Below are 20,917 nucleotides of genomic sequence, written 5' to 3'. Positions count from 1 at the left end.
TAGAGGAGGCACATATATCAGCGTGGATCTACGTTAGCTTTATTTTTCAACTCACATGTAAGCAAATACGCAACAGCGTCAATTCTGGTCCTTCAACAATCGCTATTTGTTTGGAATCAAAATATATATTCATATATTACATAAATCCTATTATTTCCGCACTATTGACAAGTAATGCACCAAAAAATTCGGACGTCGAAGATACTTTGCTCACCGAAATCAGATGTTGTAATGAAGTATCCACTTGAGCTGGCGGGCTGCGTCTTTCCCCTGACGAAAAAGTCACATTCAGGTCACATTGCTGTTTAGACTGAAGTCACATTTGAAAAGATCATTTTCCAATCGGATTTGGACTACCTCCTGATGTGGCCTGAATCCGATTTGAAGCACTTTGCAGCGTTTACACTGGCAAAAATCAGATCTGTGTCACTTGAGGGCAAAAAAAAAAAAATCCAATCAAAGTTTATTTATGTAGCCCTAAATCACAAGTGTCTCAAAGGGCTGCACAAGCCACAACGACATCCTTGGCTCAGATCCCACATCAGGGCAAGAAAAAACTCAACCCAATGGGATAAAATGAGAAACCTTGGAGGGGACCGCAGATGTGGAGACCCCCACATCTAGTGTAGTGTAAACAGAGCCTTTGTGATGTAATAACGTCATACAAATGTTGTTCTTCTGTTTTTTTATTATAACAAAATATCATTTGTACCACATAAAAAGTGCAAAGCGTCAGATGTAAAGATTACTCTGAAGATCGCTGGTTCTGACAAACTTGCGGACGACTTCTAAGCTGGGAGATAGATCCAACTGGGAAAAGAACACAATATTGTTATGAAACTGTAAATCAAATGCAACGTATTTAAACGTGAACTTGTTTATCCAAAAAGAGGCTCAACTTACATGTACAGACTTTCCAAGCTCGGTTAGCGCTGGTTTGAAGGTCTCCATGGCGACAGAGTCTGGGCCGATGACGTCACTGAAACACTGGTAGACAACAGCGGCGATGCGGTAGACTTGGCAGTGGTTCAGCACTGAAACAACAAGAGTGCATCAGATATGGACAGAGACGACGATCGGATTGTGTTGTTGTGATTAGTACCTGCAGCTGGAAGTCCAGTGAGGATGTTGGGCTGCTCCAGTGACCGGCAAACGGGCGGAGAGCTGAAAGAGGCGGTGTGGAGGGAGCGCAGGAAGGGTCCCGAGCTGCCGCAGAGGTAGTGAGCGGTTTTGTAGTCGGCCATGAAGCTGTCTGACAGAACTGTTACAGTCAGATCTCTTTGCTGGAGGCAGTCGAACACCTGCAGGAGGGACAGAAGTCAGTCGATTTTTTGCCCAGTTCGACTGTGACAATCCTTAGTCAAAGACAGCATTACAAACACTGGCATTACCAGCTGTGGCTGTAGGCAACCTCTTAATGTGACATTTTGTAATAACTCCACAAGATGGCAGCTTGATCTACAGTATCTCTGCACAGAGTCGTGTATAGAGAATGGACAACTAAACGAGAGGTGCCATCTGCCTCTGATGTATTTGTAATCACTTTGCAATGCCTGTGCTTTTATACCTCGACAAACTTTAATGATTCACAAAGGAAATTGTTCCACACAGTAGCTCAGTTTACAAAGGATGGAAAGGATAATGCACACAAGGGCACAAAAGGGGGCGAAAACAAAAGGTATAAAGTAGATATTTAAATGCTTTAAAATGTAATAACGGAAATTATCGGAATCGGTTTCAACCTCCCGATATTCCCGGGAGACTCCCGAATTTCAGTACCCCTCCCGAAAATCTCCCGGGGCAACCATTCTCCCCAATTTCTCCCGGACAACATTATTGGGGGCGTGCCTTAAAGGCACTGCCTTTAGCGTCCTCTACAACCTGTCGTCACGTCCGCTTTTCCTCCATTCAAACAGCGTGCCGGCCCAGTCTTATAATATATGCGGCTTTTACACACACATAAGTGAATACAACGCATACTTGATCAACAGCCATACAGGTCAAACTGAGGGTGGCCGTATAAACAACTTTAACACTGTTACAAATATGCGCCACACTGTGAACCCACACCAAACAAGAATGACAAACACATTTCGGCAGAACATCCGCACCGTAACACAACATAAACACAACAGAACAAATACCCAGAACCCCTTGCAGCACCAACTCTTCCGGGACGCTACAATATACACCCCTCTACCACCAAACCCCGCCCCCCACCCCTATCTCCTGAATTCGGAGGTCTCAAGGTTGGCAAGTATGCTCTAGTATACTATGGACTCATACTTGCCAACCTTGAGACCTCCGATTTCGGGATGTGGGGGGAAGGGGTGGGGTGGGCGTGGTCGGGGGTGGAGCGGGGGGCGTGGTTAAGAGGGGAGGAGTATATTTACAGCTAGAATTCACCAAGTCAAGTATTTCATATATATATATATATATATATATATATATACAGTGGGGCAAAAAAGTATTTAGTCAGCCACGATTGTGCAAGTTCTCCCACTTAAAATGATGACAGAGGTCTGTAATTTTCATCATATGTACACTTCAACTGTGAGAGACAGAATGTGGAAAAAAATCCAGGAATTCACATTGTAGGAATTTTAAATAATTTATTTGTAAATTATGGTGGAAAATAAGTATTTGGTCACTTCAAACAAGGAAGATCTCTGGCTCTCACAGACCTGTAACTTCTTCTTTAAGAAGCTCTTCTGTCCTCCACTTGTTACCTGTATTAATGGCACCTGTTTGAACTGGTTATCTGTATAAAAGACACCTGTCCACAGCCTCAAACAGTCAGACTCCAAACTCCACTATGGCCAAGACCAAAGAGCTGTCGAAGGACACCAGGAAAATAATTGTAGACCTGCACCAGACTGTGAAGAGTGAATCTACAATAGGCAAGCAGCTTGGAGTGAAAAAATCAACTGTGGGAGCAATTATCAGAAAATGGAAGACATACAAGACCACTGATAATCTCCCTCAATCTGGGGCTCCACGCAAGATCTCATCCCGTGGGGTCAAAATGATCATGAGAACGGTGAGCAAAAATCCCAGAACCACACGGGGGGACCTGGTCAATGACCTGCAGAGAGCTGGCACCAAAGTAACAAAGGTTACCATCAGTAACACACTACGCCGACAGGGAATCAAATCCTGTAGTGCCAGACGTGTCCCCCTGCTTAAGCCAGTGCATGTCCAGGCCCGTCTGAAGTTTGCCAGAGAGCACATGGATGATTGGGAGAATGTCATGTGGTCAGATGAAACCAAAATATAACTTTTTGGTATAAACTCAACTCGTCGTGTTTGGAGGAAGAAGAATACTGAGTTGCATCCCAAGAACACCATATCTACTGTGAAGCATGGGGGTGGAAACATCATGTTTTGGGGTTGTTTTTCTGCCAAGGGGACATGCCGACTGATCCGTGTTAAGGAAAAAATGAACGGGGCCATGTATCGTGAGATTTTGAGCCAAAACCTCCTTCCATCAGTGAGAGCTTTGAAGATGAAACGTGGCTGGGTCTTCCAGCATGACAATGATCCCAAACACACCGCCCGGGCAATGAAGGAGTGGCTCCGTAAGAAGCATTTGAAAGTCCTGGAGTGGCCTAGCCAGTCTCCAGACTTCAACCCCATAGAAAATCTGTGGAGGGAGTTGAAAGTCCGCGTTGCCCGGTGAGAGCCCCAAAACATCACTGCTCTCGAGAAGATCTGCATGGAGGAATGGGCCAAAATACCAGCTACTGTGTGTGCAAACCTGGTAAAGACCTATAGTAATCGTTTGACCTCTGTTATTGCCAACAAAGGTTATATTACAAAGTATTGAGTAGAATTTTTGTTATTGACCAAATACTTATTTTCCACCATAATTTACAAATAAATTCTTTAAAAATCCTACTATATGAATTCCTGGATTTTTTTTTCACATTCTGTCTCTCACAGTTGAAGTGTACCTATGATGAAAAGTACAGACCTCTGTCATCATTTTAAGTGGGAGAACTTGCACAATCGTGGCTGACTAAATACTTTTTTGCCCCACTATATATATATATATATATATATATATATATATATATATATATATATATATATACACACACAGTATATCTAAGAAATACTTGACTTTCAGTGAATTCTAGCTATATATACATATATTTATTTTATTATATATATACGTATATATATATATATAAATAAAAAATACTTGAATTTCAGTGTTCATTTATTTACACATATACACACACATAACACTCATCTACTCATTGTTGAGTTAAGGGTTGAATTGTCCATCCTTGTTCTATTCTCTGTCACTATTTTTCTAACCATGCTGAACACCCTCTCTGATGATGCATTGCTGTGTGGCACGCACAAAAGTGCTTTCATCAAATGCATTAGAGTCTGGAATCTTCCATCTCTCCCTAGCATGGCCCAAAACCGGTCAATCTTTGCTTCCTGAGGAAGATCTTCAGTGCCAAGCACTTGGTAGTCCACTGCTTCTTCCCGGCGGCTATCCAGGTCCAATCGCAGCTGCGGCTTGGAACTTACAAGCTGTTATGAGAGTAGCGTATGTGTGTGTGTGTGGCCCTTTAATAGGTGAGCATGTGAGGTGAGTGACGTCAGTGAGTGTGTGGGCGAGAGAAGAGAGGGAGCGGTAGCGTGAGTGCGGGCGGGGACTAGTTTGTTTTGTGTTGGATTGGCTGTGTGCAAGCAATCAATAAAGCAAGATTTGCAACTAATCGCCGGACTCAGGCAGGAAAGGTGCAACAAAGCGTATTTCTTCATGTTACTCGTCGTCGCCACGGCTGTATCTTCCTCGTTCTTCTGCTTCGTCTCCTTGTTGTGTGCACAGTTGTGCACTGCACTCTCTAAAAGCCCTATGTTATTGATGTTATAGATGGCAGTATTGTCCTGTTTAAGAGTGTCACAACATTGCTGTTTACGGCAGACGAACTGCTTTACGGTAGACAAAAACGTGACTGCTGCTGTTGTGTGTTGTTACCGCGCTGGGAGGACGTTAATGAAACTGCCTAACAATAAACCCACATAAGAAACCAAGAACTCGCCATCGATCATTCTACAGTTATAATGTGATTGGGCAGGCACACTGTTTATATCGTGGGAAAGCGGATTCAGGTCCGCATGGAGCTGGAGGAGGCGTGGCCTCCAGCTCCGCCTGAATTTCGGGAGATTTTCGGGAGAAAATTTGTCCTGGGAGGTTTTCGGGACAGGCGCTGAATTTCGGGAGTCTCCCGGAAAATCCGGGAGGGTTGGCAAGTATGTATGGACTAGAGATGCGCGGTTTGCGGACACAACCGCGGAGTCCGCGGATTATCCGCGGGTCGGGCGGTTGAAATAAAAAAAAAATTAGATTTTATCCGCGGGTCGGGTCGGGCGGTTGAAATGAAAAAAAATTAGATTTTAAATAGATTCAGGCGGGTGGCAGTTAAACCAATTCGGAAATATATATACATAGTTAAATGTTGTTACCCACATACGAAAAACGAGCAGGCACCTGCAGCACGCCACAACAGAAGAAGAAAAAAAGAGAGATGGCAACGCCGGCAGCAAACGTGGTACGCGACAAACTAAATAAGGGAATACTAAAGAAAGGCCAGAAAAGTTCAGCGTGGACTCGTTTTTATGAGGTTGTAAATCAGGATGATAGTAATGCTGGCTACGTGATTTGCAAGAGCTGCGACGCTGTTTATGTCTACGACAGTCACAAAACCGGGACATCTAATGGTGCATCACATTTGTGCAAAACCCCGAACCTCCACAAACACCCTGAGCATGAGCAGTTTCGTCCGCCGTGATCCCAGAAGAGTGCCACAGGATGTTAAAACAAGATAGAACGCAGCTGCCTGCAGCAGTTTGAGTGGCGCGAGCGCGCTTGGAGGTGCGCTCAGCGCGGCTCCCAGATGATTGCGCACTGGTGTGCGTCTGGGCCGTGACAGCGTGGCACGCATTGAATGTCTCTGCTGCATTGGATCAGTCTCCTTTCTTTAACAGGCAAAAGCTTTATAACCTCACTAATGCCTTGCATCGTCTATATTAGATATATAACAACGGGCGGGTGGCGGACGGCGGGCGGGTGCGGTTTTGATTAAATGTTAGTTCGGGTGGATGGCGGATGGTTGACGACTTTTGTGATGCGGTTGCGGATGAAATAATTGCCTATCCGCGCATCTCTAGTATGGCCTGAATCTGTGTGCCTTCATTGTTTTTGTAGCTGTTGTTTTGAGGCATGTTTAAAAAAAAATAAAAAAATAATGTACTTTGTGAAAGTCAAAGTGCATTATAAAACTATTTCCCATAGTTGTAGTGGGTATCAGGATTATCTCAGGGAGAGCATGTCCCAAATTCCAAGCTGCTGTTTTGAGGCATGTTAAAAAAAATAATGCACTTTGTGACTTCATTAATAAATATGGCAGTGCCATGTTGGCACTTTTTTCCATAACTTGAGTTGAAGTTGTTCTCTTATTTTGGTAAACCTTGTTACATTGTTTAATGCATCCAGCGGGGCATCACAACAAAATTAGGCATAATAATGTGTTAATTCCACGGCTGTATATATCGGTATCGGTTGATATCGGAATCGGTAATTAAGAGTTGGACAATATCGGATATCAGCAAAAAAGCCATTATCGGACATCTCTTGTATAAATTAGACTAAAAATGTACCATAGTCCATTGCTACCAAAGGCCGTGTGCGGCTGTGCCCGAAAGCATGCATGTCTGACAAAATCAACCAAAATAATATGTCTAAATATAGTTCTAAACATACTCCAGCTCATAAACTTACAATAAAACATGCTTTTTATTTAATCAAAGTACAATTTTGCGGCCGCATTTGATGCACTCTGCTGCTCTATTCATGCAGTGTTTAGTGACCAGCAGGCTGACTAACACGCACCTGACGGCGCAATAAACGTAAAAAAAAATACACGGAACAACCAAAACATAACTTATTACCCTCACTTTGCCAACATTTGTATTAGTTTTGGACCTACGATCACAAAGATATTATGCCTTTTTGTTTGAAGTACGTCAACTGTGATGTCTGCCTCTGATGTATTTGTAGTCACTTTGTAATGTCTGTGCTTTTATACGGAGACAAACTTTAATGATCCACAAGGGAAATTGTTCCACACAGTAGCTCAGTTACAAAGGATGGAAAGGATAATGCACACAAGGGCACAAAAGAGGGCAAAAACAAAAGGTATAAAGTAGACTAAAAATGTACCATAGTCCATAGTAGCAATATAAAATAACATATGTAATATTTACTTATTATATATACAGTATATAATACATACTGATATATTATATTATTATATAATAAATCTCAATTACCATGTACAATATTACAGTATATGTAACAGCTGCAGCAAAAAAAAAAGGGCAGCATATAATAGAGAGTAGATCCAGCAGAAAATAGACATTATAAACAAAGAGAGGTAGCTAACATAGAAGCGGTCAGGTAATAGACTTTATTGATCCACTATCATCTATTATTATTATGTTTCTTTTACACTTTCAATGTCTGTCTATTTGTATTCATGTTTGACTTTCTCTTCTGCGCTTACCGAATAGCATTATCTGAGATTCAAAGATGTCAAACCATCTCTTGAATTCAACCATCTTTGAATTAGTTCAGTTCTTCTATTATTTTATGTATTAGCTTCTGTGTGTTTTGTCCTGAACAAAATGCAGACGTCGTGTCGCGTGTTTACCTCCACAAGACACAGAGAATAGACTTTAACACAGCTCTCTTTATGTACAAGTCTTTTCATCTGACATGTTAGAGCTATATAAACCATCTCGAGTGCTGAGAACCTCAGGTTGCTGGTGCAGAGTCAGGACCAAACATGGTGAAACTGCATTTCAGTTTTATGATTCTAAAATCTGGAATAGTCTTCCTCAAGATGCGAGATGCTCCAAAGCATTCACACATATGGTTTTCTACACCAAAATTCATCTATTTATTCTTCTTCTTCTTCTTCTCCAGATTTTGCTCTACCTTCCACATTTTTCATCCGATTCAACCTGTTCCAACTTCAAACTGTTCAGCCTATTTGGGAATCACAGGCTTTCCCTTGACAAATTCCAAAAAATCCCAGATTTTCCAGAATTTCAGGTTTTCCGGGACATTTTTCCCATTCAAAATGAATTGGTCATTTTTCCCATTCAAAATGAATTGGTCATTTTTCAAATTTCCACCATTTCCACATTGATCAACCGATTCAAACCATTCCACTCATCCTGCACATTCAAACTATAATTTTCCCAAGTTCAAAAAAATTCCAGGAATTCCCCTTTTTTCAAACCCTTTTTTCTGACGAGTACTCCTCCCACATTTTTCAACCCACATCAACCGTTCCACCGTCAAAACATTCCTCTTAGTCAGGACAAAAAAACAAAGTTGTTTTTTGAACTGGAAAAATTCCCGGTTTTACCGAAATTCCGTAATCCATCCATCCATCCATTTTCTACCGCTTGTCCCTTTCGGGGTCGCTGGAGCCTGTCTCATTCTGTTATACCATTTCTCAATTAAAAAACTGTTACCACTTCAACATTTCTTGACCGATTTAAACAATTTTAACAACAACCATTTCAGCTCATTCAGGACATTCATGCTCCTAATCATTTACAAAAAAAAATCCCGCTTTTCCCAACATTTCCAGGGAGTTCCCATTGAAATGAATGGGACAGTTTTCCAAGTTGCATATTTCCCACAATTTTCAAGCTATTCAAACCATTCCAAACATCAACACATTCCACTCATCCTGGACATTCAAACCAACACTTTTCCAAGTTCCAAACCAAATTCCGGTTTTCCTGGAAATTCAAACATTTCAACATTCAAACCATTCTATGGCGTCACATTAGTGCCAAAAATCCGAGCGCTCAAAAACTGTTATCGCGCGCTGATTCTCCACTTCGTGCGCGCGCGACACCCTTTTGCGCGTGCGTGGGGCCTTTCTGTGCGCGCGGGGTACCTTTCTGCGCGCTCTCTGTGTACTCCTGGCATCTCTCCTCGCGCTGTCATGTTTCTTTTTGGCACTTTGGGGGCGGGTATGCTTAGACGGCCCCTTCTTTCTGATTGGTCAGGCGAAAAATGCTGAAAAATGCTCAGAGCCAATCAGAAGTATAGCAGGGCGGGTCATCGTCAATATGTATCAAGATTTACGGAGGAAGAAGTGGATAAAAAAAATGTCGCGCGCTGATGAAGGTTATTTCATACCACATAAACACAATACAGGGTAATACAAAATGTGACCCAAATAAATAATAAGACAACAAACACCATAATCACATCTTTCAGCCAGAACTGGTCCACCAGCAATAACATCCAACCATAACAATATTTTATATTTTCACTTCTTCTTGAACATTTGTTTTCTAATTTATGGAATTTCTTTTGATTCAGCCATAAAATTAATGAAATAACCTTTGAATTTTGTTTTTAAAATGTTAAAAATAGCTTTTAATAATGTATTCTGAAACAGTTTAAAATAATCAGAGAACTGACTAACACTGACCCTACACAACTATGTTGCACAATTAAGTCTTTTTTTTTTTTAAAGCGAAAGAGGTAATTTCAACAGGTACAGCATCCTATGTCATATCTACATGTAATAAGATTTGTAACAAGGCAAACTGTTTGTAAATTGGTCGAAAATCGAGCAAGTTATGGTAATTTAATTAGTACATGTACCATTGACATCAATGTAATGATTGAGGCTAGATGTCCGAGGTAAGATGGCTACAACGTTGCTACGCTGGAGAATGATTGGTCATATGAGAAATGCTCACAGCCAATCAGAAAGGAGGGGCCGTCTACGCATACCCGCCCCCAAAGTGCCAAAAAGAAACATGACAGCGCGAGGAGAGATGCCAGGAGTACACAGAGAGCGCGCGGAAAGGCGTCGCGCGCGCGCAAAAAGGCACCGCGCGCGCGCAAAAAGGCACCGCGCGCGCGCAAAAAGGCACCACGCGCACGCAAAAGGGTATCACGCGCGCAATAAGTGGAGAATCAGCGCGCGATAACAGTTTTTATGCGCTCGGATTTTTGGCACTAATGTGACGCCATACCATTCTTACATTCACACTACATTCTGTCAGCATTTCAGTTCAACTTCAGCATTGGAGCATTCACACGCAATTCCTTCAGGAATTGCTTCTTCTAGTTGTTTGTATGATTGTATTTTCTGAATTTAATTAAAATAATTTTTCCTTCTTTTAATTTTCTGTAAAGCACTTTGAATTGCCATGTGAACGAATTGTGCTCTACTAATACAATTGCCTTGCCTTGCCACAGTGGTTGGTGGCTCTTCAGTGTTGACGGTGAACTTTCACTTCCCATACTTGTCTTCTTAACGGGTTGCGGGAAAGCGATGTAAAAGTTTTCTGCATTTTTTGCAGCCCCGTGCTGCACAACAGGGCATTTTTACACGTCAAAAAACTAAGGAGGAAGCGCCGCAAATACATAGCATCAGCCAAAGTTCGAAGCAGTCATGGCGCCCTGTAGTCATGTGATTGCTTTTTGACCAGTCATTGAATAAACACTCTCTCTGCATGCGGATTAAAATGTCACTAGTCAAGTTTGTTGTGTGAAATTCATGTGTTAGGTTGTTGTTTACGACAAACTCATCCGTGCCATTCATGCTAACTGAGCAGTTTGCTCCTTACCACTAACACAACATTGGTTCAGCTAATGTGTTGAAACAAAATACAGTGCAACCTCGATTTACGAACCCCTCTTTTTTGCGACTTTTTCGATTTATGAACTTTCAGATTGTGCCGAATATGTCTCTTGTGTGAGAACAGTGGTACGAACGCTTCATTTAGTCATTCATGTTGTGTGCTGCTTGAAGCCTTAGGGTGCAGCCATTTTGGGGATGTCACATCTTGTGCAGTACAGCACACACACGGCACAGCCATTTTCAGGGATGTGGGCACCCTTTGGAAAAAAAAAAAAAAGAGGAAAACTGACAAAAAGAGGAAAATCCTATCAGCATGAAGTGCTTCCACGCAAACCCTGAATTTTTTTTTAACTTGGTACGTTTCTACACTATATTTGACCTACTCAGTGGCCTAGTGGTTAGAGTGTCCGCCCTGATATCGGTAGGTTGTGAGTTCAAACCCCGGCCGAGTCATACCAAAGACGATAAAAATGGGACCCATTACCTCCCTGCTTAACACTCAGCATCAAGGGTTGGAATTGGGGGTTAAATCACCAAAAATGATTCCCGGGCGCGGCACCGCTGCTGCCCACTGCTCCCCTCACCTCCCAGGGGGTGAACAAGGGGATGGGTCAAATGCAGAGGACAAATTTCACCACACCTAGTGTGTGTGACAATCATTGGTACTTTACTTTAACTTTAACTATAGATGTATTCTGATCTACATGTGCCATGTAATGTACCTTATATATTTTAGGGTATTTTTCGTAGCTAAAGAGAAAATAATGACAATATACACCAGCAGCAACATTTACACTGAATTAACATCACCAATATAGCTATATAAAATGCATGTACCGTATTCTCCGGACTAAAAGGCGCACTTAAAATCCTTTTTTTCCCCCTCAAAAACTCAACAGTGCGCCTTATAACCCTGTGCGCCTAATGTAAGGAATAAGTTTGGTTGAGCTTACCCACCTCGAAGCTATTTTATTTGGTACATGGTGTAATGATAAGTGTGACCAGTAGATGGCAGTCAAACATCATAGTGCATTGTAGGCTGCACTATGATGGTCATATGTCTCAAGTAAACACCAACATTTTAAATGTCCCATTGAAAATATAGAACATTACACACGGCGCTTAAAAATCTACCAAAATATTTTAGTACGACTTTGGTAAGCTATGAAGCTGCACCGCTTGAAAGATTGTCGGCGCATTAAACATACAAGTAGTAAAATGGTGTGTGTATAAGGTAAGGTATTATCTGGTGTTTTGTTTCGCAATATTATGCAAAAGCAACTTTTCTTACTCTCCGGTGCCTGCTAATCTGTATTTGGGATCTGCATAAACCTTGAAAAATTGCGCGTGTCCGCGCTGACGCCGTAGTTGATAAGCTTCTTTTTTTTCCTCTATCTTCTTGTTATGGGACATTCATCCTCCGCTGTTGCCATTTCTAATATAAAGTAGTGTAAAGTTCTTACTTAAATCTGTCAGTAAACTCGCCATGAAAGCGCTAAAACATACCGGTGTAGTGAGTTTACATTATTCACCCAAGGAACTTAAGTTATTAGAGAGTTCCTGTCAGACGGTTTTTCACGGGACACATTTCCCGTGTTGTTGTTTCCGGATGAGGAGATGCTGCTCCGTTATTGATTGAAGCGTCTGTCAGAAAGCGGCTTGAAGATGATCTGTAAAAAATCGTCTATGCAACATTTGGACCAAAGAACCACCATTACCGTATTTTTCGGACTATAAGTCGCAGTTTTTTTCATAGTTTGGCCGGGCTCCAGTGCGATTTATATGTTTTTTTCCTTCTTTATTATGCATTTTCGGCAGGTGAGACTTATACTCCGAAAAATACGGTACATGTTATGTAGACCACAAGGAAGTGTTTTACATTTAGAAAAAATTAATAATAATATGACTCCTTTAATGCGCCCTATAATCCGGTGCGTTAAATATATGAAAAAAGAAAAAAAAATAGACCATTCATCGGCAGTGCGCCTTATAATCCGGAAAAGACGGTATGTATATCAATGAATATATCAAGTAATGGAGATTACATAATCAGCTAAGGTAATAGACATGATCACTGAAAGAAAGACTAAATATTTTTAAAACCTGCAATTTAATTATCCATCCATCCATCCATTTTCTACCGCTTATTCCCTTGGGGTCGCTGGAGCCTATCTCAGCTACAATCGGGCGGAAGGCGGTGTACACCCTGGACAAGTCGCCACCTCATCGCAGGCAATTTAATTATATCCTAAAAATAATTGAAGTCCCAATTTTAACAATGATTATTTATTCATGTTTATCTTTTTCATATTTAAAATATTTAATTCAAGCTGATACATATAAATTATCAAACAGATGATACACCAAAAGACAAGTAATGTAACGGTTTAAGTTCAAGTTTCAGTTTACATCTATTATAAATAATAAATCAACATGCTGAGGAGATTTCATGAAATTATTATCAATTTACCTGGTAATGCATAGTTTCTTCTGAATGTGAAACTTCCCCTTGTGTTTCCATCCGTCAACATTATCTTGAAGTGCGACGTGGCCAAGTTTTCCATAATTTATTTCCTTGCGGCAAATCTTACATTTTGCAAAGCCAAGTTTATCAATCTTGTCAAACATAAAACCTAGTTGTGTTTTCTCAACAGTTTTTTTTCTCCAGCCAAGACCAGCACCATATATATATATATATATATACACACACACACACACACACACACACACACACATATACATATATATATACATACAGTATATATATATATATATATATATATATATATATATATATATATATATATACATACAGTATATATATATATATATATATACATACAGTATATATATATATATATACATACACACACACACACACACACACACACACATACACACACACACACACACACACACACACACACATATATATATATAAATATATAGATACACAGCATAAATATTCATTATACTGTCTTCAAATGGTTTTTTTTTTTACTAAAATGATTCATTTGTTACTTATGGGGAACTCTGCTTCACTGTACAAACTTTTTGATTTACGAACCATGTTCAAGAACCAATTAAATTCGTAAATCGAGGTTCCACTGTATTTGGTAATCAAAGTCAAAGAAAGCTACACTTTCCTTTGCACTTTCTAATGCACTCCAAAGCGTTATAAAAAGTAAATAACACATCTTTAATTAATGCCTCGTCCTCTTTGCGCTATATAAATTACGTCCTTGGCGAGAATAAGAATATCTACAGTCATATTATTTTCATACAAGTTGACAAAGGGGAAAGTGTACCTTTTCAGTCCACTGGAACTGCTGATCTTCTGCAACATAGCAGGTCAACTGGCAGATCAGAACCTGCGGAACAAACACACAAGATGTTTTATTCGAATATTGTTGGATGAAAATGATGTTGTGTTGTGTTCTCTATAAATCCAGCAAATGAGAATCATGGTCTTGTTAGCGTATCGGTTAGCCACAGCTGTTTTTTTACACTGCGTAGTGCATACATTTTTAAGGTCATTCAGATCCTGCAGCACATATGAAGACAGCACCACCGATAGGGAACAAAGTGATAAATCAGGAGCCTCCCCCGCAGCATCAGGCTATCACACACAATGTGCACAGTGTGTTTATCTTTATTAAATCACATGCAAACAACAGCAGGCTGCAAAACCACTTGCACTTGCACACAGAGACACACAGCTAACTGTCAGGTTGTAAGTCAGCGTTTTAGCAGTTTATGCATCAGGCGCCAGATTACCGCCGAGTCATTTATCCCGAGTGTCAGTGCTTGTGCTCCAACTTTTCCCATCACAAGTGGATGTTTTATCTTTGCGCCCAGCATTCTATTTATATTACCTACTGAATGTAATTTAGAAAAGAGTCGAGATGTTTCATAAACTATTTTCCCCACCCCGAAATTGATATGATCTCCGTTTGAACCAGAGACGTCAACTCACGGATGGGGCTTCCTTGTGTCGGTAGAAGACACAGGCCGACTTCTCGCCACTTTGACCAGTTCCAGCTTGGCTCCTCTCGTTCCACACCGACATGTGTCCCACCGCGTCCCACTTAGCCGAGGCGAGAACGTAAACAGACAGAAACCCTGTGAAGACGGTCAACAGGCAATCCGTCACTGCCCGCGTGGCGTGGGAGTCCTGTTTTGTTGACATTTGCACAATGAAGTGTTGGGGCGCTTACTGGCGGCGTTGTGGCCGACAGCGAGGAGGAATTGTGAACATTGCAGCTTGCTTCCAGTCTGCAGAGCATCAGACACCTCAGGACACCAATGCAGATGGACCTCCCTAATAAAAAGGAGAAAAACAGCTTTTAAAAAAATAAAGAGTGGTTTATTGATAAAACCGCCTACATTTCAAGTACACCTAACAACAGTAACGGATCAAATCAGAGCCGGTGTTCTGAAAAAATGTGATGCTTCATTAAAAAAAAATGCAAAAAGTTGTGTAATCTGATAGTTAATAACATTAGTAATGGACAGATTTTATGACATTTTCAGAAAATGTCCGAAATATATATATATAAATAAATAAATAAATTATAAATGGGTTATACTTGTATAGCGCATTTCTACCTTCAAGGTACTCAAAGCGCTTTGACAGTATTTCCACATTTACCCATTCACACACACATTCACACACTGATGGTGGGAGCTGCCATGCAAGGCGCTAACCAGCAGCCATCAGGAGCAAGGGGTGAAGTGTCTTGCTCAAGGACACAACGGACGTGACTAGGATGGTAGAAGGTGGGGATTGAACCCCAGTAACCAGCAACCCTCCGATTGCTGGCACGGCCACTCTCCCAACTTTGCCACGCCGTCCCCATAACGAAATATACAACCATTCTTCTCAACAAAAGAGGAGAAATATAATAATCTTAGAGAAAAATGCAATTTAAAACATTTGTACGCAAGTACAACACCATAGACCTTCAGTATATCAGTATGTGGGATTAAATTATGGAATGGATTAAGCAAAGAAATCAAACAATGTACTAATATTAGGGGTGTAACGGTACACAAAAATTTCGGTTCGGTACGTACCTCGGTTTAGAGGTCACGGTTAGGTTCATTTTCGGTACAGTAAGAAAACAACAAAATATAAATTTTGGGGTTATTTATTTACCAAATTTGCAAAATCTTCCACCAAAAATATTTTTCTTAGTGGAATTTTTGATGTGAAGTAATCGGAACCTTGGATAGGTTAATAATTCATAATAACATTGATTTTGATTCAATATTATGTTTTGAGCAATGACCGTTTGAAAAAAACAAAAAAACCAGCTTTGTTTTATTAGGTCGACATCGCAACTTTTTCTAAATTACATTTAACCTTTAAGCTTTTTTATTTCACTTTTGTTATGTTTTTGTTTATTTTAATAGTATTTTTAGAATGTGTCGTGGGCCTTTAAAACATTAGCTGTGGGCTGCAAATGGCCTCCGGGGCACACTTTTGACACCCCTGCTATAGATAATACAAAATTTAATCTGATAAATCTATGGATAAAAAGCGGAGCCTGGCGACGCATGCGCGTTTATCATAACTCTCTCGCTCTCTCTGTCTCTGCCCCTCCCTCAATTTGTTTTGTTTTTAACCCCTTCTTAACCCTGAACGTACATTGAAAATACACGCAACCCTAACTCAAAATGCCGGACATTTGAGGCATTTAAGAAACTCCTCCCTGACAGCTCCGCAAAAGAGGACATGTCCGGTGAAAAGAGGACGTATGGTCAGTCTATCGTAGCCCGTTAGCTGCTAGCATGCTGTGCGTTGTGCCTCGGTGTGCATTGTTTACACAACGTGAGATACGCTACTTAATATGTCCATGTGGAAACTCGTTCGGTAACACCTCCATACCGAACCGGAACGGCTGAACCCCCATACCAAAACGGTTCGATACAAATACACGTACCGTTACACCCTTAACTAATATAATCCACTTCAAGAAACTCTTCAAACTTAGTGTACAAAGTACAAAGAAGAAGAATCATGATAAACATTCTGAATTGATTTCATCCATCCATTCATTTTATAGATAATCTTACTCATCTCACCATATGAAACATAACTTACTTCACTCATTATTATTTATTTATTATTTAATGTTATTAATTATGGAGTATATTGTGAATAAATTGAGAACAGGAAGTGAACAAGAGTGTTAGCAACTGCTATGTAAAGGAAAAGGGGTAGGATTAAATAAGATCTGCTTCTTCCTACTCCTTTTCAAACATGTTGTATAGAGAAACTGGAAATTGTGATGTATCATGTTGTATGCATGCACGTTCCAAATAACAACAAACTCAACTAAAAAAAAAAAAAGGTCCTAGAACAAGTGCTTTTAATATTATTCAGGGTTTCCCCTTAATGTAATTGAATGTGGTGCGCCACCACGGCATTTTCATTACCGCCACACCTTCAAAATAAGTTTTTTTTATTTTTTTACATGAATACGAATAATAATATAGTAATAGTAATAGTAATATAACTAGAGATGTCCGATAATATCGGCCTGACGATATTATCGGCCGATAAATGTGTTAAAATGTAATATCGGAAATTATCGGTATCGTTTTTTTTATTATCGGTATCGTTTTTTTTATTAAATCAACATAAAAAACACAAGATACACTTATAATTAGTGCACCAACCCAAAAAACCTCCCTCCCCCATTTACACTCATTCACACAAAAGTGTTGTTTCTTTCTGTTATTAATATTCTGGTTCCTACATTATATATCAATATATATCAATACAGTCTGCAAGGGATACAGTCCGTAAGCACACATGATTGTGCGTGCTGCTGGTCCACTAATAATACTAACCTTTAACAGTTAATTTTACTCATTTTCATTAATTACTAGTTTCTATGTAACTGTTTTTATATTGTTTTACTTTCTTTTTTATTCAAGAAAATGTTTTTAATTTATTTATCTTATTTTAAATTAGGCATAATAATGTGTTAATTCCACGACTGTATATATCGGTATCGGTAATTAAAGAGTTGGACAATATCGGAATATCGGATATCGGCAAAAAGCCATTATCGGACATCCCTAAATATAACATATTGTAGCCCCCAGAAGAAATCACACAAAGTCCGACACTATTATTAACTTTCATTACCTTTCTTATGATAACAAACGGCACAATTCCAACAGGTTTTACCTCCTGTGAAAACACTTTTGTCTCTGTGATTCTGCGCTTATCCGGACACACAACAACACTTTGTCATTCTGCGCCAATCACTTTTCAGGCACTGTGTTGGCAAACATGGGGAAAACTAAAACACGAAACATTAACACCAGCTGGTCGTCACAGAATGAATTGATATACATAACCTATTAATTGCGCAGTATTGACAAGTAAAGTCACCAAAAAAGAATGGACAATGAAGGTGAAGGCAAGAGAGAAGAGTGTCCTGACCAGATATCTAGATCTCTAGTTTGATTGATGTAAAATGTTCTTTATCACATTGTTTACGTGTCTAATAAATATTTAATTAATTTATGAAGGCTCAGGTGTGATTCACTACAATAGGACCCCACAACACCATGGATTCCAGTTAATTGAAATACCACAACACTGGATATTGTTCAGATAAGTTAAATTTAAGAACTTGCACACAAAGCAACACTGGAGGCGACTATGACGTGCGCATTTTCTGCGCATGCGTACTAGGTCGCGTTGCGCTGGCTGACGGAGGGGGAGGGGGTCTTAAACAACCATTGTGTGTGTGTGGACAAGGATAAGGTTAGGTGGGATTTACCCTGGATAGTGTAGAAGGGGCCTAACTGTGATGTGGCCCCCAAAGAAAATGAGTTTGACACCACTGCATTAAGTTATTTTCTTGGGGTTACTGAACTAATCAATTTATGACACATTAAGGAAGCTATGATGTTTTGAAGTTAATATTCCAAAGTATAGGTCACACATGTCTATACTGTCTTAATGGATAATTCAAGACAAAAATACTTGCCAACCCTCCCAAATTTTCCGGGAGACTCCCGACTTTCAGTGCCTCTCCCGAAAATCTCCCGGGACAATCATTCTCCCGAAAATCTCCCGATTTCCAGCCGGACAACTATATTGGGGGCGTGCCTTAAAGGAGACTATTATATATGTCTCCGTTATCCATAGTGTCTTGTTCCGTATTGTGGAAATAAGTTGAGCCAACACACGACGTGCTGATAACTGTACTTTTATTCACGACTCCTGGGAATAACACATCACATTTCAGGCAACGCTAAAACAGGAAGATCCTCGTTCCTTGGGCCAATCATATTCGTGTATACTTCAGGGACCGCTCGGAGATCGTATTACCTAAGAATATTACACATAGGTTTATTTACAACCCATAAAGTAGGCAGGCACGGAGCTATTTCTCAGCGTGTGTTTATTCCAGCCGGCACGTTAATACACTGACACACAACATCCGGATTCCCATCATGCATTGCTTCTAATATACGGCAAGTTGTAATATCCAAAATTTCCAGCCGGACAAACAATATTGGCTCAAAGGTACTGACTTTAGCGTCCTCTCACCTGAAAAGGAGACTATTATATATGTCTCCGTTATCCATAGGTTTATCTATAACCCATAACACGGTGGCCGAATGAATATAGTCACTCATGAATGGTCAGAGAAGCACAAGGCGTTGGCAACGCAGTATTATGGGCCACCTTGCAAGCAACATTCCGTTCTCATTTGCGGCTGTTTTCAACCAATCCGTGAAGGATATGTTCCCAGATTTAGAGATCGCTCACAAGTACTCAAATGGCAGAACAAAAGCCACTCAAATAGTGAAAGGTAAGTGTTATTTTTCTTTAAGTAAGCAGCATTACTGTTTACTGTACTATATATACATATCAGTGTTTCCCACACATTCATTTATTTGTGGCGGCCCGTCACGAAAGAATTACGTCCGCCACAAATGGATTTTTCGGCTTTTGACTCGCTCGACCGCTCATAAAAGCAATGGGACTCTGTCTGTGAATGTACCTTGTAGTTACAACTCCAGTGCAGTAGGTGGCAGTAGCCTACTATGCATTGCAACTCCGCCAATAGCACTTAATTCACCTGGTGGGCAAGAAGAAGAAGAAGAAGAAGAAGAAGACGAAGACGATGAAGTAAAAGAAAAACGGACCGACCGGATCAAAATACGAGGGTAATATAGGTTATAGGTAGATAGGTTATAGCTGCATCGCTCGCGGCTCGTCATATATTTAACGTTAATCCGCGATTTCAACGAGCGTTTAACTGACGGTGAGCAGTCTGACGCTGCTTCATTAACACCGCCGCTGTTTGACTCGGGGGCCGGGCAGACGCACGTAGTAACAGTCACCTGTTTTCATACCGACGAGCTAACGTGTCCAGGTTATAACCCTGTTGTCAATAAACACACATGGACTGAAGCTAAATTGTCCACTGCAGCATGTGAATGCAATGAAAAGAATAAAATCTGAGCCAACCAGCTGTTAAAATGTTGTCCAGGTTAATGTTTTGGCCATTAAAGGCCCTTCATTTCAAGATTTCAACTGTGATCGAGCTTTAAACAGGTGGCTGACCTGTTCAGATGGGTGTAACTGCTACTGGTCAAATAATGTGAAATAGCATTTAATTTTACATGTATGCAATGCCATTTAAATGTAATTATAGATAATAATAATAATAATAATTACTGTGTAGTGTTGTAAATAGTCAACGGGAAGGATTTTAGTAAGATATAAGCCATGAGCACTACACAGCCAGAAAAAAACCTAGGCAGGACAAGTAAAAATATTGGGGCAAGTACATTTGAGAAGTAGGGCAAGTAGAAAAAAACCTTAACGTTGAACCCTGCATGTGTTGAGCTGCTGCCGCTTAAGGTTAGACGGCACTGTACATAGAGCGGTTCTGCTCGTTAGTAATAAATTCTAATGTTGGATGTTCACTCCTTCACACAGATGAGTATAGAAAAATATTTTCAACGGCCGAAAAGGGCTCGACTTGGAGAGGAGGTAGGCCTACAGTCCGGACCACAGGTGCGACCTGTTCAGCAGCAGCAGGAGGAGGAGGAGGAGGTTGACTGACTGTGGCAGGACACCTCTGCCTCTGATTCACTTCATGTTGCTGGTAAATAATATGGTTGTAGTAGTAGGCTAAAGTTAAATTATTTAGTATTCACTAATTAAAGGG

General features: G+C 40.4%; 1 protein-coding gene across 1 annotated transcript in view; it reads right to left on the bottom strand.

Moving 5' to 3' along the window:
* Positions 1–670: 670 nt before the first annotated feature.
* Positions 671–20,917, bottom strand: part of psmg1 (proteasome (prosome, macropain) assembly chaperone 1) — a 24,965-nt gene continuing 4,718 nt past the window's right edge. The window contains exons 2-7 of the mRNA XM_061961690.2: positions 14,924–15,027; positions 14,683–14,828; positions 14,015–14,077; positions 1,103–1,301; positions 904–1,034; positions 671–810 (exon numbers count right to left, since the gene is read on the bottom strand). Coding sequence (XP_061817674.1) covers positions 733–810; positions 904–1,034; positions 1,103–1,301; positions 14,015–14,077; positions 14,683–14,828; positions 14,924–15,027 — 721 coding nt within the window. The 3' untranslated portion in view covers positions 671–732. The remainder of the gene's footprint in view (positions 811–903; positions 1,035–1,102; positions 1,302–14,014; positions 14,078–14,682; positions 14,829–14,923; positions 15,028–20,917) is intronic.

The sequence above is a fragment of the Nerophis lumbriciformis genome, linkage group LG09 (genome assembly GCF_033978685.3).
Source record: "Nerophis lumbriciformis linkage group LG09, RoL_Nlum_v2.1, whole genome shotgun sequence".
Classification (NCBI taxonomy): Eukaryota; Metazoa; Chordata; class Actinopteri; order Syngnathiformes; family Syngnathidae; genus Nerophis; species Nerophis lumbriciformis.
The sequence above is the reverse complement of the archived record's forward strand: the minus strand, read 5'-3'. Positions and strand labels throughout refer to the sequence as shown.